The sequence below is a fragment of the Drosophila rhopaloa genome, unplaced genomic scaffold (genome assembly GCF_018152115.1).
Source record: "Drosophila rhopaloa isolate 14029-0021.01 unplaced genomic scaffold, ASM1815211v1 contig_163, whole genome shotgun sequence".
NCBI lineage: Eukaryota > Metazoa > Arthropoda > Insecta > Diptera > Drosophilidae > Drosophila > Drosophila rhopaloa.
In genome coordinates, this window is record NW_025335043.1 from 3,460,542 (window position 1) to 3,486,053 (window position 25,512).

A 25,512-nucleotide genomic window follows, 5' to 3' on the forward strand; every position below is an offset into this window, starting at 1 on the left:
TCTTTTTTTGTTGTTGCTGTCTTTGTCGCACAATCAAAACAAACGCGCTTTTCGATCGTTCTTTGTTTTTGTTTTGACTTCTTCTGGTTCCTGTTGTTGTTGCGGTTGATTTTGTGGTTGGTGTTGTGTTGTTGCTGTTCTTCCTCTTCTCAGCTCATTAAACTTTTTACTGCTACTGTTCCCCTGTCGCCGGCTATCCCCCTTTCACTCACACACACTCAAACAAAAATTGCATCTTTTTAAACCAGATACTTTTCGATACTAGGTCAAGATACGTAAAAAACTTTTTTTTTATTTTTATTAAATGCACAAATAAAAATGTAATGTACAAAATATTTATATTAATTATTTTTAATTTGAATTAGTACATTAAAATATATTGTTGCATACTTTTCAAGGTATACTTATATAGAAACCTTTAAGGCTAGTAAATGTACTATTATAAAGAAAGGTTATTGGTTTTACTATTGGTTTACTTTTGTATTTTAAGCTTTCCAAAAAATATACTGATAAATTAATCAACCATAAAACAATTCAAAATTATTTTCTGTGCACACACTTAATTAATTTCCATGGCCGCGAACTGTTTGGGGCACGCTCAATCGTTCTGATAAGCCGTCCTATTGGTTTCATGTTCTAAGCGGGTTCCTCGGTTAATTGACTTACCTCAAATCAAATTAGTTTTTACCACCCGTTTTCGTATAGTTGAGGAGAATACTGTATAAAACTGAATTAACATTGAGATGTTGTAAGTATGTAATCTAGAAATAATTTCTTTTCCTCTATTATTAATACTTTTAAACAGCTACATATATAATATTTAAAAAACCAACAATATCAAAATCGAATGGAGTTTTAATGTCGGAAATGTCTCTACATTCGATATATACTTTTAGAAAAACCATTTGAATTTTAAGACTAAACCCATGATAAAACAATGCTACAAATCAACCAAAATTTTAAGAAAGAAACATCTTATATATATATATCGTCTTCAATTCTGGGTATCCCAAAGTCGAGTTCCCTGTTCATCTAGAAATTTTTCTCACTCCCATTGATTCTACTGGTTATCTCTGAGCCTTACTTTATACATATGTTAAAGCGGGATGGTCTCATTTAATGTTGTTCACAGTTAGATTCAAATGATAGCCATAGGAAATTATTTGTTATTCTTTTCTTTCAAGAACTTTTGAGCCGCAATGTGATGATGGTCGACTAAATTGGGTTAAGCTCAGCCCACGGAGCTAACATACTTTGTTGGGCTTGTCCGCCTAATTGATACGTCTACGTATGAATTAAGTTTGGGTGTAACTGCTATCTCAAAAACAACTTCATCTCACCGGAATAAGTAAAACATAAATTTGGCTTGAGGTACTAATTACGTTTGTGAAAAAACAGTTTCTTAGTTATTAAACTCTGCACCCTCATCTATAATTTCTGATACTGTTTTACATTGTATCTTGTTGTAAAAACGTAAGTACTTTTATCTTGGCAAAAATAATGTATACTTATTTTAAACATTTGTATAGTTTGTGCATTTTTTTGTAATTTTAAATGCGATTTAAAAGAAATCAATATTAATTGTTTGCTATTGTGAAAGTCATATGCCTACTATTTGATTGTTGTGAAACTCGTTGTGTTTTCCATAGTCTGTAGCTTCGGCGACTTCTTTAAGCCGAAAAATAACACTTAAACCTCGTTGGGAACGCTTCAGCTGTGGCACATTTATGCAGATTTTGTTCGGTTTAGGCAGGCATATGAATGTATGTATGTACATATCTTATCTGGCTGCACCACCCACCCACATGGTGCTACACACCGTCCGCATAAGTTGTGTTACTTTATGGCCAGACTTGTGTCAATATAGTTATGAAGTGCTGCACAGAGAAAAACCACAGCCTGTTAAAAAATTTTACAAAAACTGTGCATACTAATATACAAAAAATAATTATTTACTTAATGCTAATATTCTGAATTAAACGTTATTCCAAGCAATGTATTTAATACCAATATAAAAATACTTTAAACTTCTAGAACTCACATTTGAACCAATTAATTAAACTAATTCATCAAGCCTTAAATTTACTGTTCGACAGTTTGTGCAGTACATTGATGTATTTTAATGTTAAAAACTATTTATTATTATTTTTATTTATTGTATATTTTCGGTGTACTCCGCCCGCCAGTGGAGCTGTAAGCGTGATCTGCAGCCGATTTAGAGATGGAAAATGCAATAATATAATACAGCCCAGCAATTGTGGGCACGCCACCCCGTTGCCACCCCGCTGGTCTGAAAACCAGTTGGGGAACTCACGTAAGAACCGACCGACATCGACCCACGTCAAAAAAGGGACATGGCCAACATAAATGCAATTGGAGAGACACGCCGGTCGTTGGGGATCCTATAGGATGTGGGCTAGGGGATGGGCATGGGGATGGGGACAGGGATATGTGCCGTCTGTCACTCCTGACTGAATGGATGCGCGTCGAGTGCGCCGAACTCATGACAACCTGCAATCAAGCGCCAGCAGGCACATCTAAAAAGGATTGGGATTGGACCAGGGCATCAGTACACATAAAACAATGTTAACAAAGCTGAAGTTTAAATTTAAAGAATCAACTTCAATTTATTGCGTTCTTTTACCCACTTGAAATTGAGCAAAATAATTATAATAATACTTTATTCATATAAAAAAGCAAAACAAAATGGTTTAATAACAAACTAATACACTTTTACTTATATTATTTTAATCTCTCTATGTTTTTTCTATGTGATACATATAATAAATAAATAAATACAATACAAAAAAATATAAGTAGCTCACCAGTTCTTTCATATACTCACATGAATCCTCATTTTATTTAATTGTCTTTTTCTGGGCAACAGTTGAATGCAACCAATCGCGTAGGCAACTGGCAACAAGCAACTGGCAACATGCAACATGCAACAGACAACGGGCAACTCTCAACAATACGACATTTGCACGGGCTTTAACTTAAATTATGCGCCAAACAAATAAGGTCTCGCCCAGTCTCCACTTCGGAGCCAGTCCCATAATGATGCCATGAGGCCATCGGCAAGTTGTTAATGTTTCTGCACTCAAAAAAAAAGTTAAATTATAAATAGAACCAAAAAATCGTTTTTACTTCCCATTTATGTCACAATCCTGACCATTTTGAACTAAAAATTAAAATATGCAACAGCTATGTCTATTTTAGTTTATTTTAATAGTATTTTTTGTTTGATTTTTTCTGAGTGTGCGACAGTGGTTGTGATGTCGCCAGTTGCACAAAGTCATGGCCACAGTTGTCGGTTTTTTTCAGCAGCGATGGGGTTCCCGAGCGGATGGTGAAAAAAGAAACAATGTCAGCAACCACAAGAAACAATTAAGTTGGCTCGACACAATGAGGAAAGCTACGATCAACAAGACAGTTGGATCAGCGTGTTTATGTGCTGCTGCCTGAATTGGGATTCAGGGGAGCCACGGCATCATAATTGCAGCCCCAGTTGTAGTTTTCCTATGAAGAACATTTTTATGGGTGACCAGTTCGAAACTATGCGAAAACTATGTTCAAATTTGAAATCACATTTAAATAAATATAATTTTAATTTTGAGTTGATATTTTTAAATGCCCATTTATAGGTTTTTTTTAACTAAACTTCGAAAGCATCTCTACGTTTTTATAAATTATATATTCGAACCACATTTTTAATAAATGATTATTTTTTATGCGATAACGTTAGCAAAATTTTTTCAAGATTTAAAATATCCCCCACCTCGTTTAGATGCCTAATTTGTTACTTACTAATATTGATTATTTTTAAATTAATTTGGCATAGGTTATCTGTTAAGTAGAGTTTGGTTGTTTTTATATTTTAAAGAAACAGAAAAATTTATTATATTACACATTTATTAAGGACTTGGTTTAGAGAGTATTTAGTTGGGTGCTTAAAGCTTTCAATATGGTCCTGATAATGTTTCGTATCTGGAACATCTAACAGTGGGAAGCCGGTGAAACCTCCCGATCCAACAGCTGCTGCGGCACGAGCCAAGCGTCATTAAAAAACTTCTGGATGGCAGAGGGCAGCTTTTTCGATTAAGTGACAGGTTAAATGCTAAACCATAAGTTTCGGCCACAAGCAGCTGGCAATCACCGAGCACGAGCCACAAAATTTTGCAGCCGGTCAAAAGCAGGAGCCAGGAGTCAGCACAGAGAAAAATAAATACAAAATTCGTTATGGGTTATGGATTTTCCCAAGAATAGAGCACCCACTTAACGCTTTTTTTTGGGATTACATTTTACAATACACGAAAACAAGGTTCATCCTTGGTGGTGTGTTCAACAAATAAACACAAAACAAATGGGTTATAGACTTTTTTTAAAAAGATTCTATTTTGGAGCTTTTTTTTAAACCACGCAGTTTAAATTACAGTATTATATGAAATTTAAGAAAATATAAAACTTCTTAGTTCTAATAAACAAAGCAGCGAACTAGTTTTTTCCTAAAAACTTTTTGTAAAAGTAAAATCTATAAATGTCCAAGGAAAACTATATCAAAACGAATGTATGGGTGAGTAAAGAAAACTCTTATTAAATTGTTTATTTAACTAAAAATTTGAAAAGGGAATTGAGATAGCCATAACGTCAATGGAAAAACATCAAACTATTGACCGATTTTGGTGTTATTTTTCTCCGTGTGAGGAATGGAAGAGTCGGAAGACAGGAGAGTCAATGGAAACCGGTTGAAAAGCTCCCACAGGCACCTTCTGTCCGATGCGACGACGTGCGTCGGCCAACCATTAGTCGCAATCTTTGGGCAATTGTCGCTGATTGTCGTCGTCCGCTCTGCCTTGGGCTCGTTCCCATATGCAGATGCAGATACAGATGCAGATGCTGTTTGCAGTTGCAGATGCAGATACATTTGCAGTGGCAAATGCCGGCTGACCTAGCTTGATTAGCTAAAAGTGCGTGCGAACTCCACTTAGGAAAGCATCTGGAGCAATTGTAACCACCATCAATTCATTCAAATTAACTTATCTCCAATGCTTAAGGGTTGTATCTAACAAATAACACTGAAATAAGAAATTAACAGGAACTATAACAGCATTTCATTACTGATGTTACAAAAAAGAAATGAAGTAAACTTCGGAAACCCCTAAGCTTTAATATCCTTGCAGCTATACAAAAAATGTAATATACAAATTTATTTATCAATATATATGCGTATATGTTTATTAACAATGACGTTATGTCGATTTCCCAGTACATTTTTCAATCGTTGTTATCGCAGCTTTAAGATATATTCGTTTGATTTTCCTGAATTAAACCCTATTCCTGAAATTGAACAAAATTATTATTACTAAAGACTAGTTTTAAATGAGACTAGTAAAATCGGACTGACAGACGGACATGGCTATATAAATAGATATATACTATCGGCAATATTTTTTTCACTGCGTTGCAAACTTTTAAGTTAAATTATAATACACTCTGCAAGCATATACAAATCATTTCATAAATTAATTTAAAATATTAAAAAAAAGGGATATGTAAAAATCAAGTTAAAAACAAGAGAGAACGCTATAGTCGGGTGCCCCGACTATCAGATACCCGTTACTCAGCTAAAGGGAGTGCGAGGGAGATGGAGATAGAAACTTTGATCACGCATAACTTTTTAACGAATGGTCCGATTTGATAAATTTCTTCTACATTTCGATAGGTATTGATAAACACAATAAAACTGCATTTTTACTTTTCCGAAATATTAAAATTTTTAAAATCGTATATAAGCGATTGTGGGCGTTAAAGGGGGCGTGGCACCATTTTGAAACAAACTTGCGCTGCGTAGGAACTTCTAAAATCTACATGCAAAATGCCAATCTTCTAGCTTTTATAGTTTCCGAGATCTCAGCGTTCATACGGACAGACAGACAGACAGACAGACAGACGGACAGACAGACGGACAGACAGACGGACATGGCTAAATCGACTCGGCTAGTGATCCTGATCAAGAATATATATACTTTATAGGGTCGGAAACGCTTCCTTCTACCTGTTACATACTTTTGCACGAATACAATATACCCTTTTACTCTACGAGTAACGGGTATAATTATTTTGTTTAACAATTAAAACTTCCCGCCAACTGCTACCAGGGCTGCCACTTATCGGTTGCCTATCGATTTTCTGATTTTTTCAGTATATTAAAAGAATTGGATGGTATATTTCCGCTGCCAAGCTGCGGTCACACTGACGAAAACAAACGCGACGATATTACAAAATTATAATTTTAAGCAAATATAATAATAAACCAAGAATAATCGACATCACCAACGAGAGGACAGCGAGGAGCACATCGCAATGCCGTCGAGAAGAGGTGCAAGTACCGCCAAGGCCAATGAGGACGCCCTGAATGCCCGCAATACGGTCAGCGGGCCGAGGAGCAAGCGAATCGCCCTGAACAGCCGAAATCGGAGTCTCGGTGGAGAAAAGAAGACAATGGTCGCCCAACCGCAGCGAACGTTCCCGCCAAAATCCGAGTACGAGAAGTTCTACGAGTCCGTGTTCCTGGCGGAGGAATCCCAGACGGAAGAAGTGAGTTTCTAGCACTATTTTAAAATGTGATTGTTTAAACAGTTGCATATCTCCAAGGCACACGGTTTATTTTTCTAGGGCAAGTGCTTTGTTTTCCCTTGCCGAGACATATTTTTATACCCTCGCAGAGTGTATTTGATAATACTTTAATACTATGGAATTACGGTTTTAATTAAATTAAAACCAATTAGCTCCCATAGGAAAATCAAAAAATTAAAAAAAAAGAAAACATGAAACAAATTTTTTAATTTGCTTCCTTGTTATTAATATGTTTGTAACTCAGGCGCAAATGTTTTTCCCTTATGTATGGTATTATCAAGTACGAAAATCCCATAACAGAAATGAAAAGATTACAAAATTTGCTTTACTAGAGATAAGCCCGTGTAACTCAAAAAATATTCACGTTTCTTACGGTTTTTGTAAGAGCATTCAAGTATTATTTAAATCGGGCGACTAATATCTTGAAAGTGCCTCAGAACTTACTTATTCAAGTTTGCATCTTTTTTGTGACTTACGTTTTAAAATGCTTTTATATCTACCTAAAGACCTATTTTCCTTTACCGAAATATTGTCACATATTGTAACCAAAAAGTTGATTATAATCCGCGTTTAAAACAAATCCATTCATTTGAGGGAAAATTTGTTTGTATTAAATCGTTTCCATTCCACAATCAAAGCAGTCTGTGAAAAATACTTTATGAAGTAGTCGATTTCCAATTCCATGATTTCGCAACGGTCCAAATCCCAGCGCGAATGCTCAAATTATTTTCTTATGAAGCTCTTGGGTAATATACATATGTGAAAAAATGAGTATGAAAATATGTGCCAATAAAATCATTTTTCAAATTACATTTTTAGTTAAAGAGAGCACTTGAAACGAAATTATTTATTTCAGGAAGAGCCCCTAGATTGCCCAAAGCCAGGTCCGCGCTCTAAGCGACCACTGCATATCCTACTAAACGATGATGATTCTCAGTCGGAAACTTCGCGGCCCGCTAAGATTTCCACCATGAAAAAAATCGCTGAGCCAGTGGATCGAGTAAACGGCATCTCCCCAAAGCCGAAAACCAAAATCCGTCAAGATAAATTTGAGGATTACTACACCAAAACGGAACGTCACGTCTGGAAAAAGGATGCCGAGCAAATGTTACTCCAATTGTGGGCGCAAAACTTAAAGGAGTTCCGCGGCGAATCGAAGAATGTCCTTACCTACCGGAAGATGGCTGAGCAGATGTCCCAGTTTGGGCCGAGCCATACGGAGCTCAAAACGAAAATGGACAATATGTCTCGAAAATATCGGTAAGTTCTTCCTAACTGCATTGATGAATTCAAATAAATTTATTTTTAGAAAACAAAGTTATCCTGAAGTTGTAAATATAATTCCTTATAGATAAAAATGAAATAATATGGAACAATACTTTTTTGATTTTGAGTTAGAAATCCTTTCTGTAAAATAATAAATATGACTTAAAAACTACGTTTATAATAATAATCAATTTTAAATTGTATAATAATATTAATATTTTGTAATTCCACTTGCATCCACAGTATAGAAGCTGAGAGAGTCCGGGAAAGCGGAATTCCATCTAAGTGGGAATACTTCCACAAGCTTCAAGCACTCCTAATTGGCACCAAAGCCGTTGATGTGTTTGAAGACATTATGCATGATAATCCAGGTATACACACAGGTCTACAGAAAATTAAATCAAATCTCAAACCTATATTTTTACTTACAGCTGAGGCCTTAAATTTCGAGCAGGATGCGGAATCTGAGGATGAAGAAATGGATTTAATGAAAGATGAATCAGTGGGAGTGGATCGTAAAAATGGATTTGAAAATGAATTGTGTGCGAAGAAAAGCATCAAAAGAACGCTGACTCCCTCTCCAACTATCCCAGACATCCTGGAAGAAGAGGAGGAAGATCAGATGGAAGAAAGATCACCCTTGCCCATCCCGAAATATCGTACTAAAAGGAAGATGCCGATTAGCCATGCAAACAGAATCCTTCAAATAGAAGAGGAGAAACTGTTGATCGAGCGAGAAAAGCTGCAGGTTATGAAGGAAGCGCTTCTGGAGCTAAATTCATTCCACAAAGATATAGTTCATTTGTGTAAGCACAAAAATCATTAAAATAAATATTAAGTTTTATAATCGGAAATTAGTTTGGTACAATTTAATGACGTTATAAAGATACTGAATATTCTTTGCAATTTGTTTGAAAACTGTGGAAATATTAATTTGGTTAATTTTAAAACGATCTGAAATAATTTGAATTATTTTTCTTTAAGACTTGCAGCTTAAGCTGCATATATTTTATGTAATATTTATAATTACCAATAAAAGATGTTTAATTATGCTTAAAAGTCGAATTGATACTTTAAAATGACTACATTGGAGAGACTTTAATTTCGTTTTAATTTTCAAATATCAATTAAAAAATCTCAAATAATAATAGTAACACAAACATCTTTTTTTTAACATTCAGCGATTTTTCTGATATATTTCGCACTTCTTTATTAAATATTATATTTGTCAAAAATTTCAATGGTATTGATAATATCAAACATAACTTAATAAACTATTGAAAAAAGGAGCATTACTTATGATAATCTAAAATTTATATAAAATAATGGTATTACCGTTATTTATTATTTGTTTTTAATTATTATACAAAATGTGAAAGACAAATTTATTATTTTATACGTTAATCGAGATTATAAATTTATCGCCGGTACCTAAAGCGCTGTTGCGGTCAAAAAGGGAAACTCCGACGTAGATACACAATTTGCCATGTAGAATATTGGTTGGAAACTCAAATACATTTATTTATTTATTAACCTCGATAAATTGGTTCGCTCCGAACTGGTTCCTTTCTCGAAACATCGATAGGCAGCGTTAATAATAACAAATTGTTTTTAAGAGAAACAGTAAAAAAATGATTGAGGCGCGCACGCTGCAGTACGAGTCTAAATTCCAGGAGTCAGTCCGGGAGATCTCGGTGAAGGTGCTCCGCGGCGAGTACCGGCTGCTGCGGCGGAAAGAGGGGAGCTCCGTGTGGAAGGTTTACCGGGAAATAGTCCGCTCTGACGGGGCCATTATCAATGGACTCTATTTCTGCACAGGCTGCAAGCGCGTGATGCGAACCTTCAACACCTCGAATCTACGCATCCACAAATGCCACGTGGAGTATCTGACTCAGAGCCATAATCCAGCCACCGGGATCTCCGGTTTGGAGTCTTCAACGCAAGAGGTATGCATGTGCCTGGGCCATTTTCCTGCCGGATAAACTCAATCCCAAATATACCTTTCAGAATACCACCCTTCCGGGGGAGCGGCGTCGGAACGGGAACTATCCACAACCTGCGGAGTGGTCCTTTCACGCAACCGAACTTCTCCTTCAGCTTTGGGCAGAAAATGTCGTTGATCTGCGGGATTCTAAAAAGCGAGTCAGGGTTATCTGGAAAATAACTGGGGAAATGAAGACACTGGGGTTCACTTTCACCGAAATTAAAAACAAATTGGAAGATGTGGCCCAACAATATCGGTAAGAAACACAAAATTATATGACTTTCATACAAAAACTTAATTTTTACCAATATATATAATTATTACAATTATTACTACTACATATTGATTAGTCTTTAATCGATTTTTTTGCTCAAAGCCTTTTTTTACTTTTGGACTATCATTTTAAGTTCTATTAGAGTTTGGATCTGTTTTATATTATTTAAAAACCATATTGGAGTCTACATTTTTTATAAAAATACGTCACTTTTTTTAAGGCGAGAAGCCCACATGGAAAAAACGACCGGAGAACCATCCAAGTGGGAATTTTTCGAGACCATCAAGGGAATAATTGATGCCGATAAGCCCGTGGAAAATAAGCCAAAAAGATCGGAAATTTCTGGAAATCGGTCCACAGGGATTAGCGAACATAATAAATATTCAAGTCAACATAGTGATTCTATGAAAGATACGAAAATAATAAATAGGCACAAGAGATCGGATAGCTCTGGAAATGAAACCATCCGGATTGGCGACCATAACAAATATTTCAATCAGCATTATGACTCGTTACAAGATAAAAAATACGTAAAGAAGCTAAACGATGACCCAACGGAACAGGATGACGATTACTTAAGCGAAGACCTGGAACAATCACAGGAAGACGTGGATGAACTGCGCATATTAAAGGACAACATTATAAGGGAAATTGAAGAATCCTCTACTACACATTCCCAGGAGAACTACGAAGAAGAGCTCGATCAACAGAATTCCACGATCGAAGAAATGAAAAGAGCCAAACGCATAAGATCTGCTCGAATGATGGAAATAGAAGAGGAAAAACTGGTCATAGAGAGGAAAAAAGTTAAATTGATGAAGTATTTTGCGCAAGAGTTGTCGTCATTTCATAAAAGCTTGTATGAACTACTTGTTGATTCCAAAGAAGACTCAAATTCATGAGTACTTCTGAGGAATTAGAGTGATCTGCCTCACAATATGTTTCTTAATGTCTTTGAATATGTTTAACTAATCATAATATAATTTATTAGTTATTTTCAAAAAAGTTTCTCCACAATTTCAAAAAACAATTGAAAGCCATTAAATTTGCCAGAAATTGATAAATTTTTTGACCTAATCAAGAATTTTGTATCTTAGCAATCCCTTCATGTATTAGTTTAAGACTAATTTGATTTCTGCATATAAAATACCTCAGATTTAGCGGGCTTGATTTTTTGTATTTATTTTATATTAATTGATTTAATGAAAAAATTGTATTCCTGAATAGTTAGTTGGTTTAATTAATAGCGTGATTACTTTTTTTGGCAATATTTATTTTTGGCTATTTCAAAATTTAATTTCAAAATTTCGATAGTTTTCTATTTGTGGGCTGCCGTTTTCGATCAAATCGATTGGTCCGCCAGTGATGCCACCTTGTATTTCGCTCCGGCTGTTGTTTTTGCTATGACCATCAGGATAGTGAGGCTCAGACGAAATATGTTTATAATAAACGCTCCCGAGGAGGAGGAGAAATGCACGGAGGCGCAGCTGGACATCCTGCTCAAGATCAACACTGGCGAGTACCGACTTGTGAAGAAGAACAAGCGCAGCTCTGTGTGGAACGTCTACCGGGAAATAGCGCGACCCGATGGAACCAAGCTGAAATGGAGGTACTACTGCATCGGGTGCAAACGAGTAATGCAGTCTACAGGAGGAACAACCTCAAACCTACGCATCCACAAGTGCCACGTGCGGTTCCTCAAACATAATTCCGATCTCACCGATGGGAGTCTCACCCACAACCACGCGCCCGCGGCCACCGGCGCTCCTCAGGCGCCGCGTATCCAGAAATCAACAACCAAGCGACATCCATCCTATGCGACCAAATGCGAGCAGTTCTACGAGGTCACCAATGATCCACTCAGCGACTTGGAGGACGAAATGGAGACCCATTTGGATGAGGAGGGCGTTGTGGAGCAAATCGTAAGTGGAAAATATTTGCTTATTTATTATCTAGTGCCCTATTTGGGTAATGATTATGGGTGTTAAGTACATCACAATAGTCATTTTATTTTGTAGGGTGGTATGTAAACAAGCATCAAAACACACATTGTGTTTTAAGGAATTCAAAAAAGGAAATCCGTTTTGTTAAATTTGTTTTATTCCCCTTAAACATATTTCCAAATCGATCTGATCAATATTTCCAGAGACATATTATTTAGAATTTGAGCCCTTAGGTTATTCAGCTAGTCTGGGGATATTTTTTACTTGCATTCAAAATTTCTATAGCTTAATTAATTAATTAATTAATAGATTAATAAAATAAAACAATTTTGAAATGTACCTATTTAGATTTGTTATTGTCAATATTTTACCCTACACAAATACTAATTGTTAACTATGGACAACATTTTTCCGATAAACTTTCAAGTATATTTAAATAGGCTACGAATTAATTTTTACGGGATACTTAAAAAATAAATTTTTTTCAATATATGTTAATCAAAAATTGTACTGCTATCGTTTTCTATTTTAAAAAAATAATAAAACATAATCAACTTTAACCTACAGTCGGAATCGGAGCGTGATCTGGAAACCTGCAATTCGCGACCCTTGCTCAAGTTGTTTTCCGAGGAGAACTTGTCGCCTGAAGCAGAGCTCGAAGAAGAGGGTGAAACGGCGGAGATGGAAGAGCAGGTGCCCATCGAGCTGGACCTTACGGACGTTCAGCACCCTGTGTCAGACTTTCAAAATGAGACAATCCAGCCCAAGTCAGAGGAAAGCGGCGTCCAGTTCGACGCCAGTGCCCTGTCAGAAGCGGAATCCTATGCCAAAGCCTGGGCTCACGCTTTTTTGCGGTTGAGCGAGGACCAAAAATTGTATGCCAAGCGCTCAATTGATGAGCTTCTCGTCCTAGGTCGGCTAGAGCGGCTCAACATTTCCACCGTCACATCCTTATCCCCAAACCTGTAGCATCTATCCGTTTTTACATAATTTATCCTAGCCTTAGAAAAATACTTTATAATGCATATTAAATTTTCTCAAAAAACTTTAACTGCGTTTTAGTAGGCTTCCTAAACGGTACATACTTTTAAAAATCAAGCAATTTGCATTGATTTGCCTTTATAATTTAAAAAATTGAATTAATAAGGTTCTTGGATAATTATTTTCCCTCCAAAAACTTACCTTCGTAATCTTATTTTAAAAAACCAATAACTATGCCAACGTGTTTTTCAATTTTTTTATTTTTTCCAATACGTTTTTAAAGTTTTTTTTTACTTTTCTTTTGTTGCCAGCTTGCTTTTGTTTTATATTTTTGCTTTGCTTCTTTTACAGTTTTTTTTGTTGCTGTTTGCTGTGAATTACATGATTTCTCTCTCACTTGTTTGTTTGCTCTGCTTTGCTTTTATTTTCGATACATTAAATGGGGCCTTGCTTCAGCCTGATTCTTGTATTTCTCGATTTAAGATGATGTAAAAATGGAACAAGATTGTGTGTGGATATAAATTTTTAATGATAATCTTCAATACGAGAAACTTAGAGTTAAAGGTTCGCTTAACGCACAACGTAACAACGTTCGAGAAGGGTTTCAAGAATAAATAAAATTTTAAATAATAATTAAGTTAAAGGGTATACAGGCGCTGCTGTCTAAATTGCTTGGCATAATTGAATTTATTTTTGTTGCTGTGGTTCATATAAAACAATTCGACATTTATGCAATTTTTAACGGCCAGGCATGATAGAAATTTGTTTTTTGAATTTGATAGAAATTTTCATGTTGCTTTTGTATTGATGTTGTATTAGTTTTACAGTTCATTCTTCTGTCACTTGCCCTACGAAACAAAACAAAAAGCAAACAAACCGAAAAAAACGCGGCGGCTCAATTAGCAAAGTGCTGCATTATTTGCTGGTGTTGTTGCTCCAATTTGCAGTGATTGCTGATGTTGATGTTGCTGCTTCTGCGATTGTTGTTATATGCTGCTGCTACTGCTAATGTTTTCGACGGTCCTGTTTATGCAGTGCTCTCTGTGGTTGTATTTTGCAGCTCTTGAGCGCCGTTCTAAGGATTTTGTGTGGGAAAAGCGAGGGGTAGAAATCATAACGATAAGTAAACTTAAAAGTTCAAATGTTAAAAGTAAAATGCAGTTTTCGGTTTTACAGTAAATGTGTGTGTGTTTGTTAGCCAATTAGTTACAGGTAAAGAATGTTAGACCCAAAAGCCTCTAAGTTAAGTGTTAAGGTTCCTCCTCTTTTTCGCAGTTTCTCTGGGTATTATGTGGGTGCGAGTGGCTGTTGTTGTTAGTAGTTAATTACGAATGCATCTGCAATGCACTTTAGTTAGTTTTTCAAGTGACCGCCACCATGTTATTGTTGTAGACTTTTGGTTGCCGCTGGTTGTTGCCGATGTTTACTAGTTAGATGTTGTTATCGTAGTTTTGCTTTGGCGAAGATGTTTCAGTTGTTTTTGTTCTGGTGATTAGTTCATTACCTGCTGTGGCTGCTGCTCCAAACCACCGCCGGGACCATTCGGTTTCCGATTCTGGCGACGTGGACGTGGCTGTTGAGGGCGTGGCGGTCCCTGACCTTGAACTGTAATGATAAATAATATATTAAACAGGGATCAAGTAGATGTGGGTTCAGTAGTGGGTTATTCATGCTTCATTACTCAGAAAAAGTAGGTTTTTGCGTTTTGATAAAACAATACTCATATTTTCTCAGTATCATGTAAGTTTAAATGATTTAACAGACCTAATTGATATGACAATATAGCATAATTAACATGAAATAGTCAATTTATGTTCTTGAAAAATTGTGTTCCTGAACAATTTAACTTCATGTTCGCCCTTTCTGACAGATTATTCGATCTTTTTATTATTGCCTTTAAATTACGTTTTAAATTTATTTATTATAATTGCAAAAAAAAATATCGAACAAATTACTTCCTAATATTTTGCCACACATTTTCGATCTTACCTATGGCATCTTTATGAGATAGACGTCTGATTTTATGAAAGTATATATAGTCATATCGGAATTTAAAAAAACTTTATAAAGCAAAAAAAAATTCTAAGTTGTTGGAGTATTTTTCTAGTTGTTACTTGAAGAGCGACTATATTATAACTCGTCTGATCCGAACATAATCTTAAGAGAATTCTTAAAATAAAAATATGGGTCTCAAAATAATTTTTAATAATCTTAAAACTGTGTTTGTTTGGAGTCATTTTTTGAGTAAGGTTTTTATAATTAACGCAATTAAATGCATTCCCTGATAGACAATACTCACTGTATTCCCCGCCATCGCGGCGTGGTGGTGGTGGTCCGTTGTTGTAGTTGCGTCGGAAGAAGCGCCTCTGAGGTCCTCCAGGTGGGCCGCCACCGCGACGCGGTCCCTGTCCCTCTCCCCGTTGCAGGCCCTCGGGATTTTGATCGTGGACGCCGGGCTCGGCGCTGCCATCACCACCGCCTAGACCGCGACGTGGCTGACGCGGATAGTAGTTGTTGTAGCGCCGGGGGCCACCAGGAGGTCCGCCGGGGCCACCTCGAGGGCCTCCACGGGGTCCGCCGGGCGGTCCACCGGGTGGTCCGCGGCGGAAGTTCTGGCGGGGCTGACGCGGGCCGGACTGCAGCTGCTGCGGCTGCCCGTCAACGGACGGTGGCGCCTGCTGCTGCTGCTGAGCCGGAGACTCCAACTCATCGCCTTCGATTTCGCCATCCTTGCGGCGGTTCTTCTTCATCCAGGGACGGAAGTTACGGCGCTTGTCTGCCGCAAACTGACTGCCTCGCACCGGCTCGCCGGACGGGCCCGTCACGTTGGCCGCCTCGTTTCCCTTTTCGCCAATGACCACGTCGAACTCAACGACCTCACCGTCGCCCACCGAGCGGACCGCCTTCTTGGGGTTGTTCCGGGCAATGGCGCTCTGGTGTACGAAGACATCCTCTTTGGTGTCGTTACGGTTGATGAAGCCGTAGCCGCTCTTCACGTTGAACCACTTGACGGTGCCGGTGACTTTGGTGGCTGCAATGGTAAATAATGGTTACTCACTGCTTCGAAAGATCGTTGGTAATAAAACAAACAAACCGATTGATATACATATATACAATTAATTACTACAAATCCAACTTATTAAAGTCTTGTAAGAAAAAAAAAACACAACCAAATGGAACTAACCTAAAAATCGTTTTTGTAACTCATTGGACACAAGCAATTTTGAAAGAATAATGCCTTGGAATCGGGTTGTTCCATACGGTTTCTTGATTCTATTTCATATCACTTGAACCGTTTTAGTTGGCATATAATTAGTTTAAATTATGAAAAACTCCAGATGTATAGGTTTTAAAGAACTACGCAAAATAATTGTACCAGAAATAATCTAATACGTAGTTTTTAAACTCAATCAAGCGACACGCTTCATTCAAATTAGACCTTGAATGAATTTTATTACCTAAAACTTCGGGGGAACAACAGATATTAATTCGTTTAGAAAAACCGATCAATTTGGAGGCCAAAAAGGTGTTAGGACTATGAAAAATAGGCAGTATATTGAAGCGTTTAAAAATATATTACTACCACAGAATTCTGGGCAATAACAGCCGATTATTATTTAGGAGAATATTGGTAAAACCCTTAGATCATATCAATGTTGGTTGCATTATGATCTCGTGTTTTGGAATCGCCTTAAGGCCAGGTGTGTGCATGTGTGTTGCGGTGTGTACAAATAGATGTACCAAAACAATGGACACACACACCCGACCCGGCTGTCGGCTATCTCGCTCGCACTCCTGCTGCGCGCGCATTAACAAATTGGGTTGCCCTGGCTGCCTGTGTGTGTGGGTGTACGTCTATGAGGGGGATTTTCGGGGGGAAGGGGGTTACAAACGCCGGGGGGTGAAGATGGGTGGGTGGTGTATAGACAGACGACCGGCAAAAGGCAGAATTTTCAATTTGGTTAGCCGGCGGCGTACATATGTACATACATATATACACGCTGCCTTTTAACCGCACAAAATGGCCGACGCGCGTATATTTTAAGACCCAAACACACACGCACACACACAAGCGCAGGGAGGCATGTTTCTTGGTTTCTTTTTTCTCTCCTTATTTTTCTCGTAGCTATTTTGGTAGCAGCCATGTGTTTGCGATATGAATGAAATGGGTTGGATTTTGGGATTTCCTCTTAGTTTCTCCTTACCAATGACTTCCTTGGGCGGCGGAGCGGGCTTGCCCTGCTGTCCCTGCAGCTGCTGCTCGTCCTGCGGCTCCTGCTCGAGGTCCTGCTCCTGCAGATTCTGCTGCTCCTGCTGATTTTGCTGCTGTTCAGCGGCCAGTGGCTTATTCTCTGCATCGGCCATCGTTTATCTTTTGGATGTTATGTTAAACGAAAAGCGGGAAAATGAGCGAGGTTGTTGTTGTTGCTGCTGCTGTTGTTGTTGGTGTCCGTTTTCCCTGCTGTTTTTCGGGGTGTCTGGCACTCTCTCAACTGCCACTAACCACTTTGGATGTTGTTTGTGAGTGTGATCTTAAAACACTCGCCACTCGCAGGGTTTTCTTTGCCTTAGCGATTATATTTTGTTCGCAAGCTCCGGAAGTGAAACATGACAGCCGGAGACAGGGTTGCTTGCAGAAGACCCATCGATAGCGGCTATCGATATGGTCTGTCACTAACGTGCTGTTGGGCGCAGGCATTAGCTCATAACAGCATTGTTAAACCGACGTTAAATTTAAATGCATTACAAATTTGATTGTTTTTCTGTATCGATTTGAATATATTGGAACGACTTTCTACAGTTAATTTAAACATTGCCCTTAAAAACAGAGGTACTTTAAAGTTATAAATCTATAAACTTCAAAATCAATAATTGGGTATTAGGACTAGATAACCTTTAATCAAATGAAAACGAGTGTTATACAACATTTGAAGATAGTTTACGGGCCATTTTCTTGACCTCGTCATTACCTAAGAGTAGATTTTAAACTAAGTAAACGTGTGCAATAAATTAAATTTAAAATGTAAATAAAATTTTTTTTTTTAATTTTCAGCAATAAAAAATTTGCGATTTTCTCCGCACGGACTTAGAGGTTTTTCAACGAATTTCTGGATTCAGCTAAAATTCTTGGGCTCCGTATCCTCCAAAAGTGATGGACCTGCTCCAGGGCGAATCCCAGGCAGCTCAGTCCAATGCCCACTGACCAGAGATAAAAGGCGCCCTGCAGAATGTCCAGGGTGAGGACAACCCGCTTATTGCGTCGCACTGCCGCCTCGTTGGTGACCGGATCCGTGTCCGTCTGATCTCCCAGATCCTCGTAGAACTCCTCGGCATTCGGCGAGGTTCCATCCCGGGTGATCAAATCCATTTGACGCCAGTGCTCGAAGAATCCGTGCTCGTGGAAGCCGGTGAAAAGCGATTCGAAGCGATGCAGGAAGGGCGATCCTCTGGGCAGGATGTAGGTGCAGATCATGGAGCGCAGGTACTCCTTGACGATGTGGTATGAGGGTCGCTCCGTCTGGGAATTGTAGGTGAGGGCCAGGAAGTCTCGGGCGTGGAAATCGCGCATAATGAAGGCCGCTCGCCGATCTCGACGGCTCACCATCAGTTGGTAATAGGATGTAGTCAGACCCAATGGCAACTGGCGACTACGATTCTCCAGCAGGCGATATTGGTGTTCCGACAGGGCAGGCTTCACTGCCTCATACATGGTGGTCACCGCGAAGACGTGCACATCCAGATGGGCGAGTGCATCCACCTGGTCGACCTGCGCCTCATAACTCGGTCGCACGAATGCGGACTCCAGCTTGGCAAAGTAAATGGTGGTCAGAACGTAGCTGAAGAGGACCCAGCCCATGAGGAAGGTGCGCATGGAGCTAAACGACGAGAGTCGTCCTGCCGGCTCGCCCACGTGCGTTTTTGCGAACATTTCAAGAATCTCATACCAGGTGGCCTGAAACTGGTTAACTTGTCGCCGGGGAATCCCCTTCTGAAGTCTTTGCATTAGCCAGAAGAGAAGCACCACCACCAAAAGGGTGACCAGCAGCAGGTGCCACACGGATCGCCGAAAGACGCGCACGAAGATCAGGTACTCCGGTTGAACTTCGGAGGCGGGAACCACCAAGTAGAGTGTGCGACGTTTGTGCGGATACAGCACCTCCACCTCCGGCCAGATGCAGTCGAGCACGAAGCGGGAGTTGGGTCCAAAGTGGGTGTGACCACCAACCAGGTCCCTGACCACTCCGGTGAAGTTCCCGTCAGGCAGGCAGCGGCCGTAGGATTCGTTGTCCGCTGGCAGGACGTAGGTTACGGATGCGTTTAACATCCGGGCGGCCACTCGGGCAGCTACTCCATCCACCGCTTTATAGCCAGCACTCTCCACCGGATCGCTGGGCACCGCCATCAAAGGATCCTTGAACATGGAGAAGCGCATAGGATAACCCCTTAAGTCCTTCATCTTACGGGGGTAATACGAATCCCCTGCCGACCGCTGTATCACTCGCAGACCCCCCAATGCAAATGGGTCAAAGTCGAAGAAGCCATTACCTGCATGGGTAATGGCCAATCCGTAGAGCAGTTGCTTGGCCCAACTTCCCCGGAAGAGAGTCAATAGCTGATCCTGCTTGGCATCGGGCCAAATAAATATGTACTTGTGGAGATGTTTGCGTGGCTGGCGGGGATTCAGCATATCCAGGATTCGGCGAACCAGGGCATCACCCTTTTCGCCCGCTACGATGTGGAAGATACTCAAACTATCCGTGGAGCGCAATGGCTCAAGCTCATGGGCCTCGATGTTCCTTGTGACCACTGGCAGTCGACTACCCACGCAGCGATACAGCTCCAGTTCTAGAGCAGAGTGCTCAGGATCAAATGAAGCTGGACAGCTGGCACAGCGGTACAGATATGTCACCTGGACGTTCTGCTCCACGGCTATCCGACAGGCCATCTCTCCCAGGGAACGAATTCCGGGCAGAGAAAACAGGAGCAAAAACCCAACCGAAGACTCCATTTCGTAGGAGGCAACTAACTAGGCAAATCTCTTTTCGGTGACCCCAACCTGTGGAGGTTTTCCCTAGGGTGCCCTAATCCCCAATTAGGAATAACATCGCGTGGAAAGTTCATTAGTTGACATTTATTTGGGGTGTGTAACTTTGAAATAATTTCATAAACCTGGATTTTGTAGGGAAGGCAGAAAAATTGGGAGTCTTCAACGTTTTAACTTTGCCAACGTAACAGCGAAGTTTTAAACTATAGTTTATATAAGCAAAATCATAAAGCACCTTTTTAAATAAAATAAACATTTATAATCCATTCTTAAAAAAAAAGTTTAAACTTTGAATGTGATTGAGATTTTCTCCCAATGTGGAATATTGACTAGCAACTAATCACCTGAACTTAATTATGGGTTAATGAATACGCATGCTGATAAGGTGTTGTTTGTTTGAAATCTGCATAGTCGTGTCTAAAATTTAAAGTCATTGTGAAAGACGAAAACACCCTGGCGGTTACAAAGATATCCTTGTTGCTTGAGAATCATTGGGTGCAAACGGCATTTAAATTAAACAAATATCAATACATATGTTACTACACAACAAATTGAAAAAAGTAGACTTTGATTTTAACTTAACTTATTCATAAACGCTTTTAACTAGTTTAGTTTCAAATCTTTCAAGTAACGTGTCATGAAAATACAAAAAGGAATTAGTCAAATTTCAAAATTTTTAACAGAAACATTTTATTACTAAATAATAATATAACTTTTTTTATTTAAATTTGTCTAAAATTACTAAAAAATGGGCGACCCTCCGGTTTTCAAGCAACCAGTAAGTCATTTTAATATTATATATCTGAGGACTTTATATTTATTTCATGCCGCAGTTTCTAAACACCTGTGAGATGTACCCGCGTCGAAGAACCACGGAATTCTATAGATCTCCGGAGCCACGAGCCTCGTGCCAAAGTCGCCGGGCGGAGCACCCTCGAGATGTGCTGAACGTAACCCCCGACCAAAATCGGGAGGTTGCTCGCCGATTGCCACGAATCCAGCCGCCAAATAACTCTGACAGTAACTTGCTCCGAAATGGATATTTTTCATAAATTCATGATCAAAAGGCGTTTTAACATATATAATTTGTTTAAAAAGTGTGTTAGTGAGCGAAAGAAATTATAGAAATAAAATAATACAAATTATCATTATTTTTGTTTAATTCTAGTATATAGCATATAAGTATATAAAAGTATATAGTTATAAAAACACTTCATTTGAACTACTTAATTTACTAATAATAATTTACATAATTTTCTTCTGTATATATTAGGTAGCAAAGTAAATTAATTATTTTTATAGACCCATTGTGCATGCGGCAACAGTATTAGATTGCAATGTCATCTGCAGCTTTATAGATTAGTCTAAGTAAGGAGCGTTGAGAGGGAAATACAGATGTAAGAGGGGATCTATATTCCGATATGTTCTGGATTGGACTATGGGTCTTTCGATGGGCCATTGTTCTTTGTTGTCTGCCCGAGTTGTTGTCCTAGCAACATGATTAATGCTCCATGTTTTTGCCATTTTGAATATTTTTAGCAACAATAGATAATGATGCTCCTGAACACACGTTGACCCGGCAAATAAAGCCGACTGCAAGCTTATCAAATAGCTGCCTAGTAACACCTTAATAGCCAGGTGATCATTTTACACTGTAATCCAATTCCTAATCGCTTACATAGTTATGGAAGAGGGCCTGTCACCTGTTGATGGGTAACAAAAACAAAAACATCAAGTGCGATTAAAACTTATCAAAATAAAAGTATCTGCACAGAAAAAAAATAAGACAACTTTTAACGAGATTACATTTTAGCCTTATTCCTGTTAAAATAAATTAGCGTTTCAATGTAAACGTTTTCCATAGATATTTAAAATATATCAAAATAAATACTCATAAATATATAACGATAATAAAGAAACCCAGATTTTTTCCCTAGTCATGCTCGGTACTAGAAATATTAAAAAAGTTTTTTTATAGGAAATAAATTAAATTCAAACAAAATGGAAGGTAAACTTGAAGAGGCCAAAGTTTTATACCCTTGCAGCTGTTACAAAAATGAAACACTCTATATTTCGGTGTTAAAAAAAATGATTTTATATACACCTGCACAAGAAAGACGGCTTTTTGTAAGGTTTCATCCAAATAGCTTCCAAAATAAGGGACTAGTTTGTATAGGACATGGCTAGATCGACTCGCCTTGTGATGATGATCAAGAATATGCACTTTATAGGTTCGAAAATGTGCTCTTCCTGCGTTGCAAACTTTAAACTAAAATTATAATACCCGCTGATAGGGTATAAAATTACCTTGGATATGAGGGTTTAGATTCGATAGAATTTGGGATAAAGTGATTTCTTTGAATCCTATAAAAAATAAATCTATAAGACTTCTAAAAATTCAATCGCCAAACAACAATCAGTTCTAGAGCCATCCAAATTTTATTCTCGAATTTAGATAGTGCTTTTTGGTATGCGAATCTCTGCCTAATCGGAGACCTTATCGCCTGCAATTTTAAGTGCAGCAATGGCTCCACACCTCGAGATTTTGGGCCCCAGGGGTCGATCAGATCCGGCGGAGTGTCAAGGCTACGGACTCGACCGGTCGTCGGCCGCAGTGCAATCTGCGAATCTCTGTGGCCGGGGTATAAATACGGGGCCCGCGCACTGCAGCAGTATGATTCGAAAGATGAAGTCGTTCACGGCGATCGCAGTTGTTACGGTGGCTCTGCTGGCCGTTCTCGGCCAGGCCAAGCACCTGGATTCCACGGTGGCTGACAAGGACTTTCTGGTGAAGCAGCAGTTTGTCTTCCAGGTGATGCAGCACCTGTACCAGGACGACGTTTTCGTGACCCCATTCGCGGCTAGCTTCATGGAGTACAAGCCGTGGGAGCATGTGACCGACTATGTGCACCCGGAGATGCTGGAGTTCTTCTTCGAGCTGTGGCAGCACCAGCCCTTCACCGACGACATGGCCTGGTCGGTGATGTACGAGAAGCACGAGGAGTACGCGGTGGGTCTGGTGCGACTCTTCTACTTCGCCAAGAACTGGGAGACCTTCCAGCACGCCGTGTTCTGGGCCCGCCAGCACGTGAACAAGCAGTTGTTCGTCTACGCCTTCACCATCGCCAGTCTGTTCCGAACTGATTTGCAGGGAGTGGTCCTGCCGGCCCACTACGAGATCCACCCGTGGAGCTTCTTCGATAGCCAGGCTCTGGAATGGGCCGAGCACTACAAGATGCACGGCTTCCACCATGTGAAGCAGATGGACAACATCTACAACGTGGTGATCAAGGCTAACTACTCGAATGCCCACGGCGCCCTGAACTACGATCACGATCTCGCCTACTACCTGGAGGATGTCGGCTTCAACGCCTTCTACTACTACTTCAACCTGGACTACCCATTCTGGACGAAGGGCGGCGAGGAGCATGTCCTGAACAAGGATCGTCGCGGTGAGCTGTACCTGTACGTGCACTGGCAACTGCTGGCCCGTTGGTACATGGAGCGCCTGTCCCACGACCTTGGCGAGGTGCCCGCCTTCAACATGTACGTCCCGACGGAGTCCGGTTATGCCAGCAACCTGCGCACCTACTACGGAGTGCCCCAGTGGCACCGGGAGAACCACCACAACTTCTACCACGGCAACAACTACGAGAACATCGAGCACGTGGAGATCTACACGCAGCGCGTGATGGACTGGATCCACAAGAACGACAAGTTCGACATGGAGACCATCAATGTGCTCGGCAACATCATCCAGGGTAATGTGGACAGCGTGGACAAGAAGTTCTACGGCAGTCTGGACAAGCTCTATCGGTACATCGTGAACGAGGGCCACCACTACGGAAGCGGACACGAGAGTTTCCCGGGCCTGTTCATGCACTACGACACCTCCATGCGCGACCCCATCTTCTACGAGGTGTACAAGACCCTGGTGAGCCACTACTGGCACCTGATGGAGACGTACCCGGAGTACAAGAAGTCGGACTACGCCTTCGAGGGCGTTAAGATCGATGGTGTCCATATGCCCGAGAGCCTGACCACCTATTTCGAGTACTTCGACTCGGACATCAGCAATGCCGTGAATGTGGAGTCGGCTGCGGAGGGTGCCACAGATCCCCTGTACCTCTTCGGCAGGAACTCCCATTACAAGGGAGCCAGCTACGTGATCAAGGCCCGCCAGCAGCGCCTCAACCACAAGCCCTTCGAGTTCACCCTGGACGTGAGCGCAGACAAGGCCCAGGATGCGGTGGTCAAGGTCTTCATTGGACCCAAGTACGATGAGCACGGACATGAAATCCCATTGGAGTACAACTACCAGAACTTCTTCGAGCTGGAGCACTTCAAGGTCCACCTGGAGGCCGGAGTCAACCACATCAAGCGCGCCAGCGGAGACTTCTCCTTCTGGGTGAACGACCGCACCACCTACCTGGAGCTCTACCGCAAACTGATGGACGCCACCAACAGCGACTACAAGTTCAAGCTGGACCAGTCGGAGGCCCACTGCGGAGTGCCCAACAGAATGATGTTGCCCCGCGGCAAGAAGGGCGGCCAGGTGTTCCAGTTCTTCTACATGGTCTTCCCCTACCACCAGCCCGCAGTGGCCCAGTTCACCGGATACAATCCTGTGATCAGCTGCGGAGTGGGACACGGATCCCGCTACGTGGACGCCCTGCCCTTCGGTTTCCCCTTCAACCGACCGGTGAAGCACGACTACTACTTCGATGTGAACAACTTCAAGTTCGTCGACATCAAGATCTTCCACCGCGACGAGCACACCAACGTTGTCTAGATACTACACCCCACGCAAACGAATCGATTACGAATACGAAAACGATCATTAACGAACTAACGATCCTTACATGTTACTTTTTTGTCTACATCCACTTCCCCCCATAGAAGCCGTAATTTAACTCAGTTTTCCCTTAACTTGTCAGTACTCCTTGTCACCATTCAACAATAAACGTGCCAAAACAAAAACTTTACCTGTTTACTCATCTCGGAACCTTGCAGTTAAATGTTTGCAATCCAGTGAACTCAGTTCTTAAGCTGTCCGGATTCAACTTTTTCAAAATTATTTTTTATTTTGCACATATTATGCAATTCGGAGTGGGCCGAATCGGTCGAATAAAACTAAAATTAATAGGAAAATCAACGGAGCATATCCGCCTGGTCAATAACTATTTAAGGCTATACCCAGAACTATATTCGCTTCTAGCTTAATTCGGTTGGAATGTTTATGTTACGACACCTGTGACATCCCTGATTATGTTTAAAAAATAAATAACTAAAATTAATTTGTAAAGTGTTGTACTATTTTCTTAAATACGGATATTGATAAAAAATAACGAAACAATTTTGATTTGGTAAAATACATTTGGGG

General features: G+C 40.1%; 7 protein-coding genes across 7 annotated transcripts; 5 read left to right on the forward strand and 2 right to left on the reverse strand.

Moving 5' to 3' along the window:
* The first annotated feature begins 6,243 nt into the window (after positions 1-6,243).
* Positions 6,244-8,852, forward strand: LOC108038790 (trihelix transcription factor ASIL1). Its single transcript, XM_017115627.1, has 4 exons — positions 6,244-6,597; positions 7,493-7,896; positions 8,146-8,273; positions 8,334-8,852. Exons 1-4 carry the CDS (start codon positions 6,364-6,366, stop codon positions 8,726-8,728), a joined length of 1,161 nt encoding a protein of 386 aa, XP_016971116.1. The 5' UTR covers positions 6,244-6,363; the 3' UTR covers positions 8,729-8,852.
* Positions 8,853-9,470: 618 nt separating this feature from the next.
* Positions 9,471-11,325, forward strand: LOC108038811. Its single transcript, XM_017115657.2, has 3 exons — positions 9,471-9,848; positions 9,910-10,142; positions 10,381-11,325. Exons 1-3 carry the CDS (start codon positions 9,534-9,536, stop codon positions 11,060-11,062), a joined length of 1,230 nt encoding a protein of 409 aa, XP_016971146.1. The 5' UTR covers positions 9,471-9,533; the 3' UTR covers positions 11,063-11,325.
* A 103-nt stretch (positions 11,326-11,428) lies between these two features.
* On the forward strand, positions 11,429-13,139 carry LOC108038812. The gene is made up of 2 exons (XM_017115658.1): positions 11,429-12,082; positions 12,671-13,139. Exons 1-2 carry the CDS (start codon positions 11,564-11,566, stop codon positions 13,070-13,072), a joined length of 921 nt encoding a protein of 306 aa, XP_016971147.1. The 5' UTR covers positions 11,429-11,563; the 3' UTR covers positions 13,073-13,139.
* A 455-nt stretch (positions 13,140-13,594) lies between these two features.
* Positions 13,595-17,715, reverse strand: LOC108038810 (Y-box-binding protein 1). Its single transcript, XM_017115656.2, has 4 exons — positions 17,290-17,715; positions 15,384-16,115; positions 14,589-14,689; positions 13,595-14,159 (listed from the first exon to the last, which is right to left on the reverse strand). The coding sequence occupies exons 1-4, from the start codon at positions 17,447-17,449 to the stop codon at positions 14,112-14,114; spliced, it is 1,041 nt and encodes a 346-aa protein (XP_016971145.1). The 5' UTR covers positions 17,450-17,715; the 3' UTR covers positions 13,595-14,111.
* A 455-nt stretch (positions 17,716-18,170) lies between these two features.
* Positions 18,171-20,093, reverse strand: LOC108038779. The gene has a single exon (XM_017115609.1). It carries the CDS (start codon positions 20,091-20,093, stop codon positions 18,171-18,173), a length of 1,923 nt encoding a protein of 640 aa, XP_016971098.1.
* Positions 20,094-20,757: 664 nt separating this feature from the next.
* On the forward strand, positions 20,758-21,277 carry LOC108038793. Its single transcript, XM_017115630.2, has 2 exons — positions 20,758-20,907; positions 20,963-21,277. The coding sequence occupies exons 1-2, from the start codon at positions 20,878-20,880 to the stop codon at positions 21,179-21,181; spliced, it is 249 nt and encodes an 82-aa protein (XP_016971119.1). The 5' UTR covers positions 20,758-20,877; the 3' UTR covers positions 21,182-21,277.
* A 1,538-nt stretch (positions 21,278-22,815) lies between these two features.
* Positions 22,816-25,426, forward strand: LOC108038814 (larval serum protein 2). Its single transcript, XM_017115660.2, has one exon. It carries the CDS (start codon positions 22,816-22,818, stop codon positions 24,919-24,921), a length of 2,106 nt encoding a protein of 701 aa, XP_016971149.1. The 3' UTR covers positions 24,922-25,426.
* Positions 25,427-25,512: the final 86 nt, after the last annotated feature.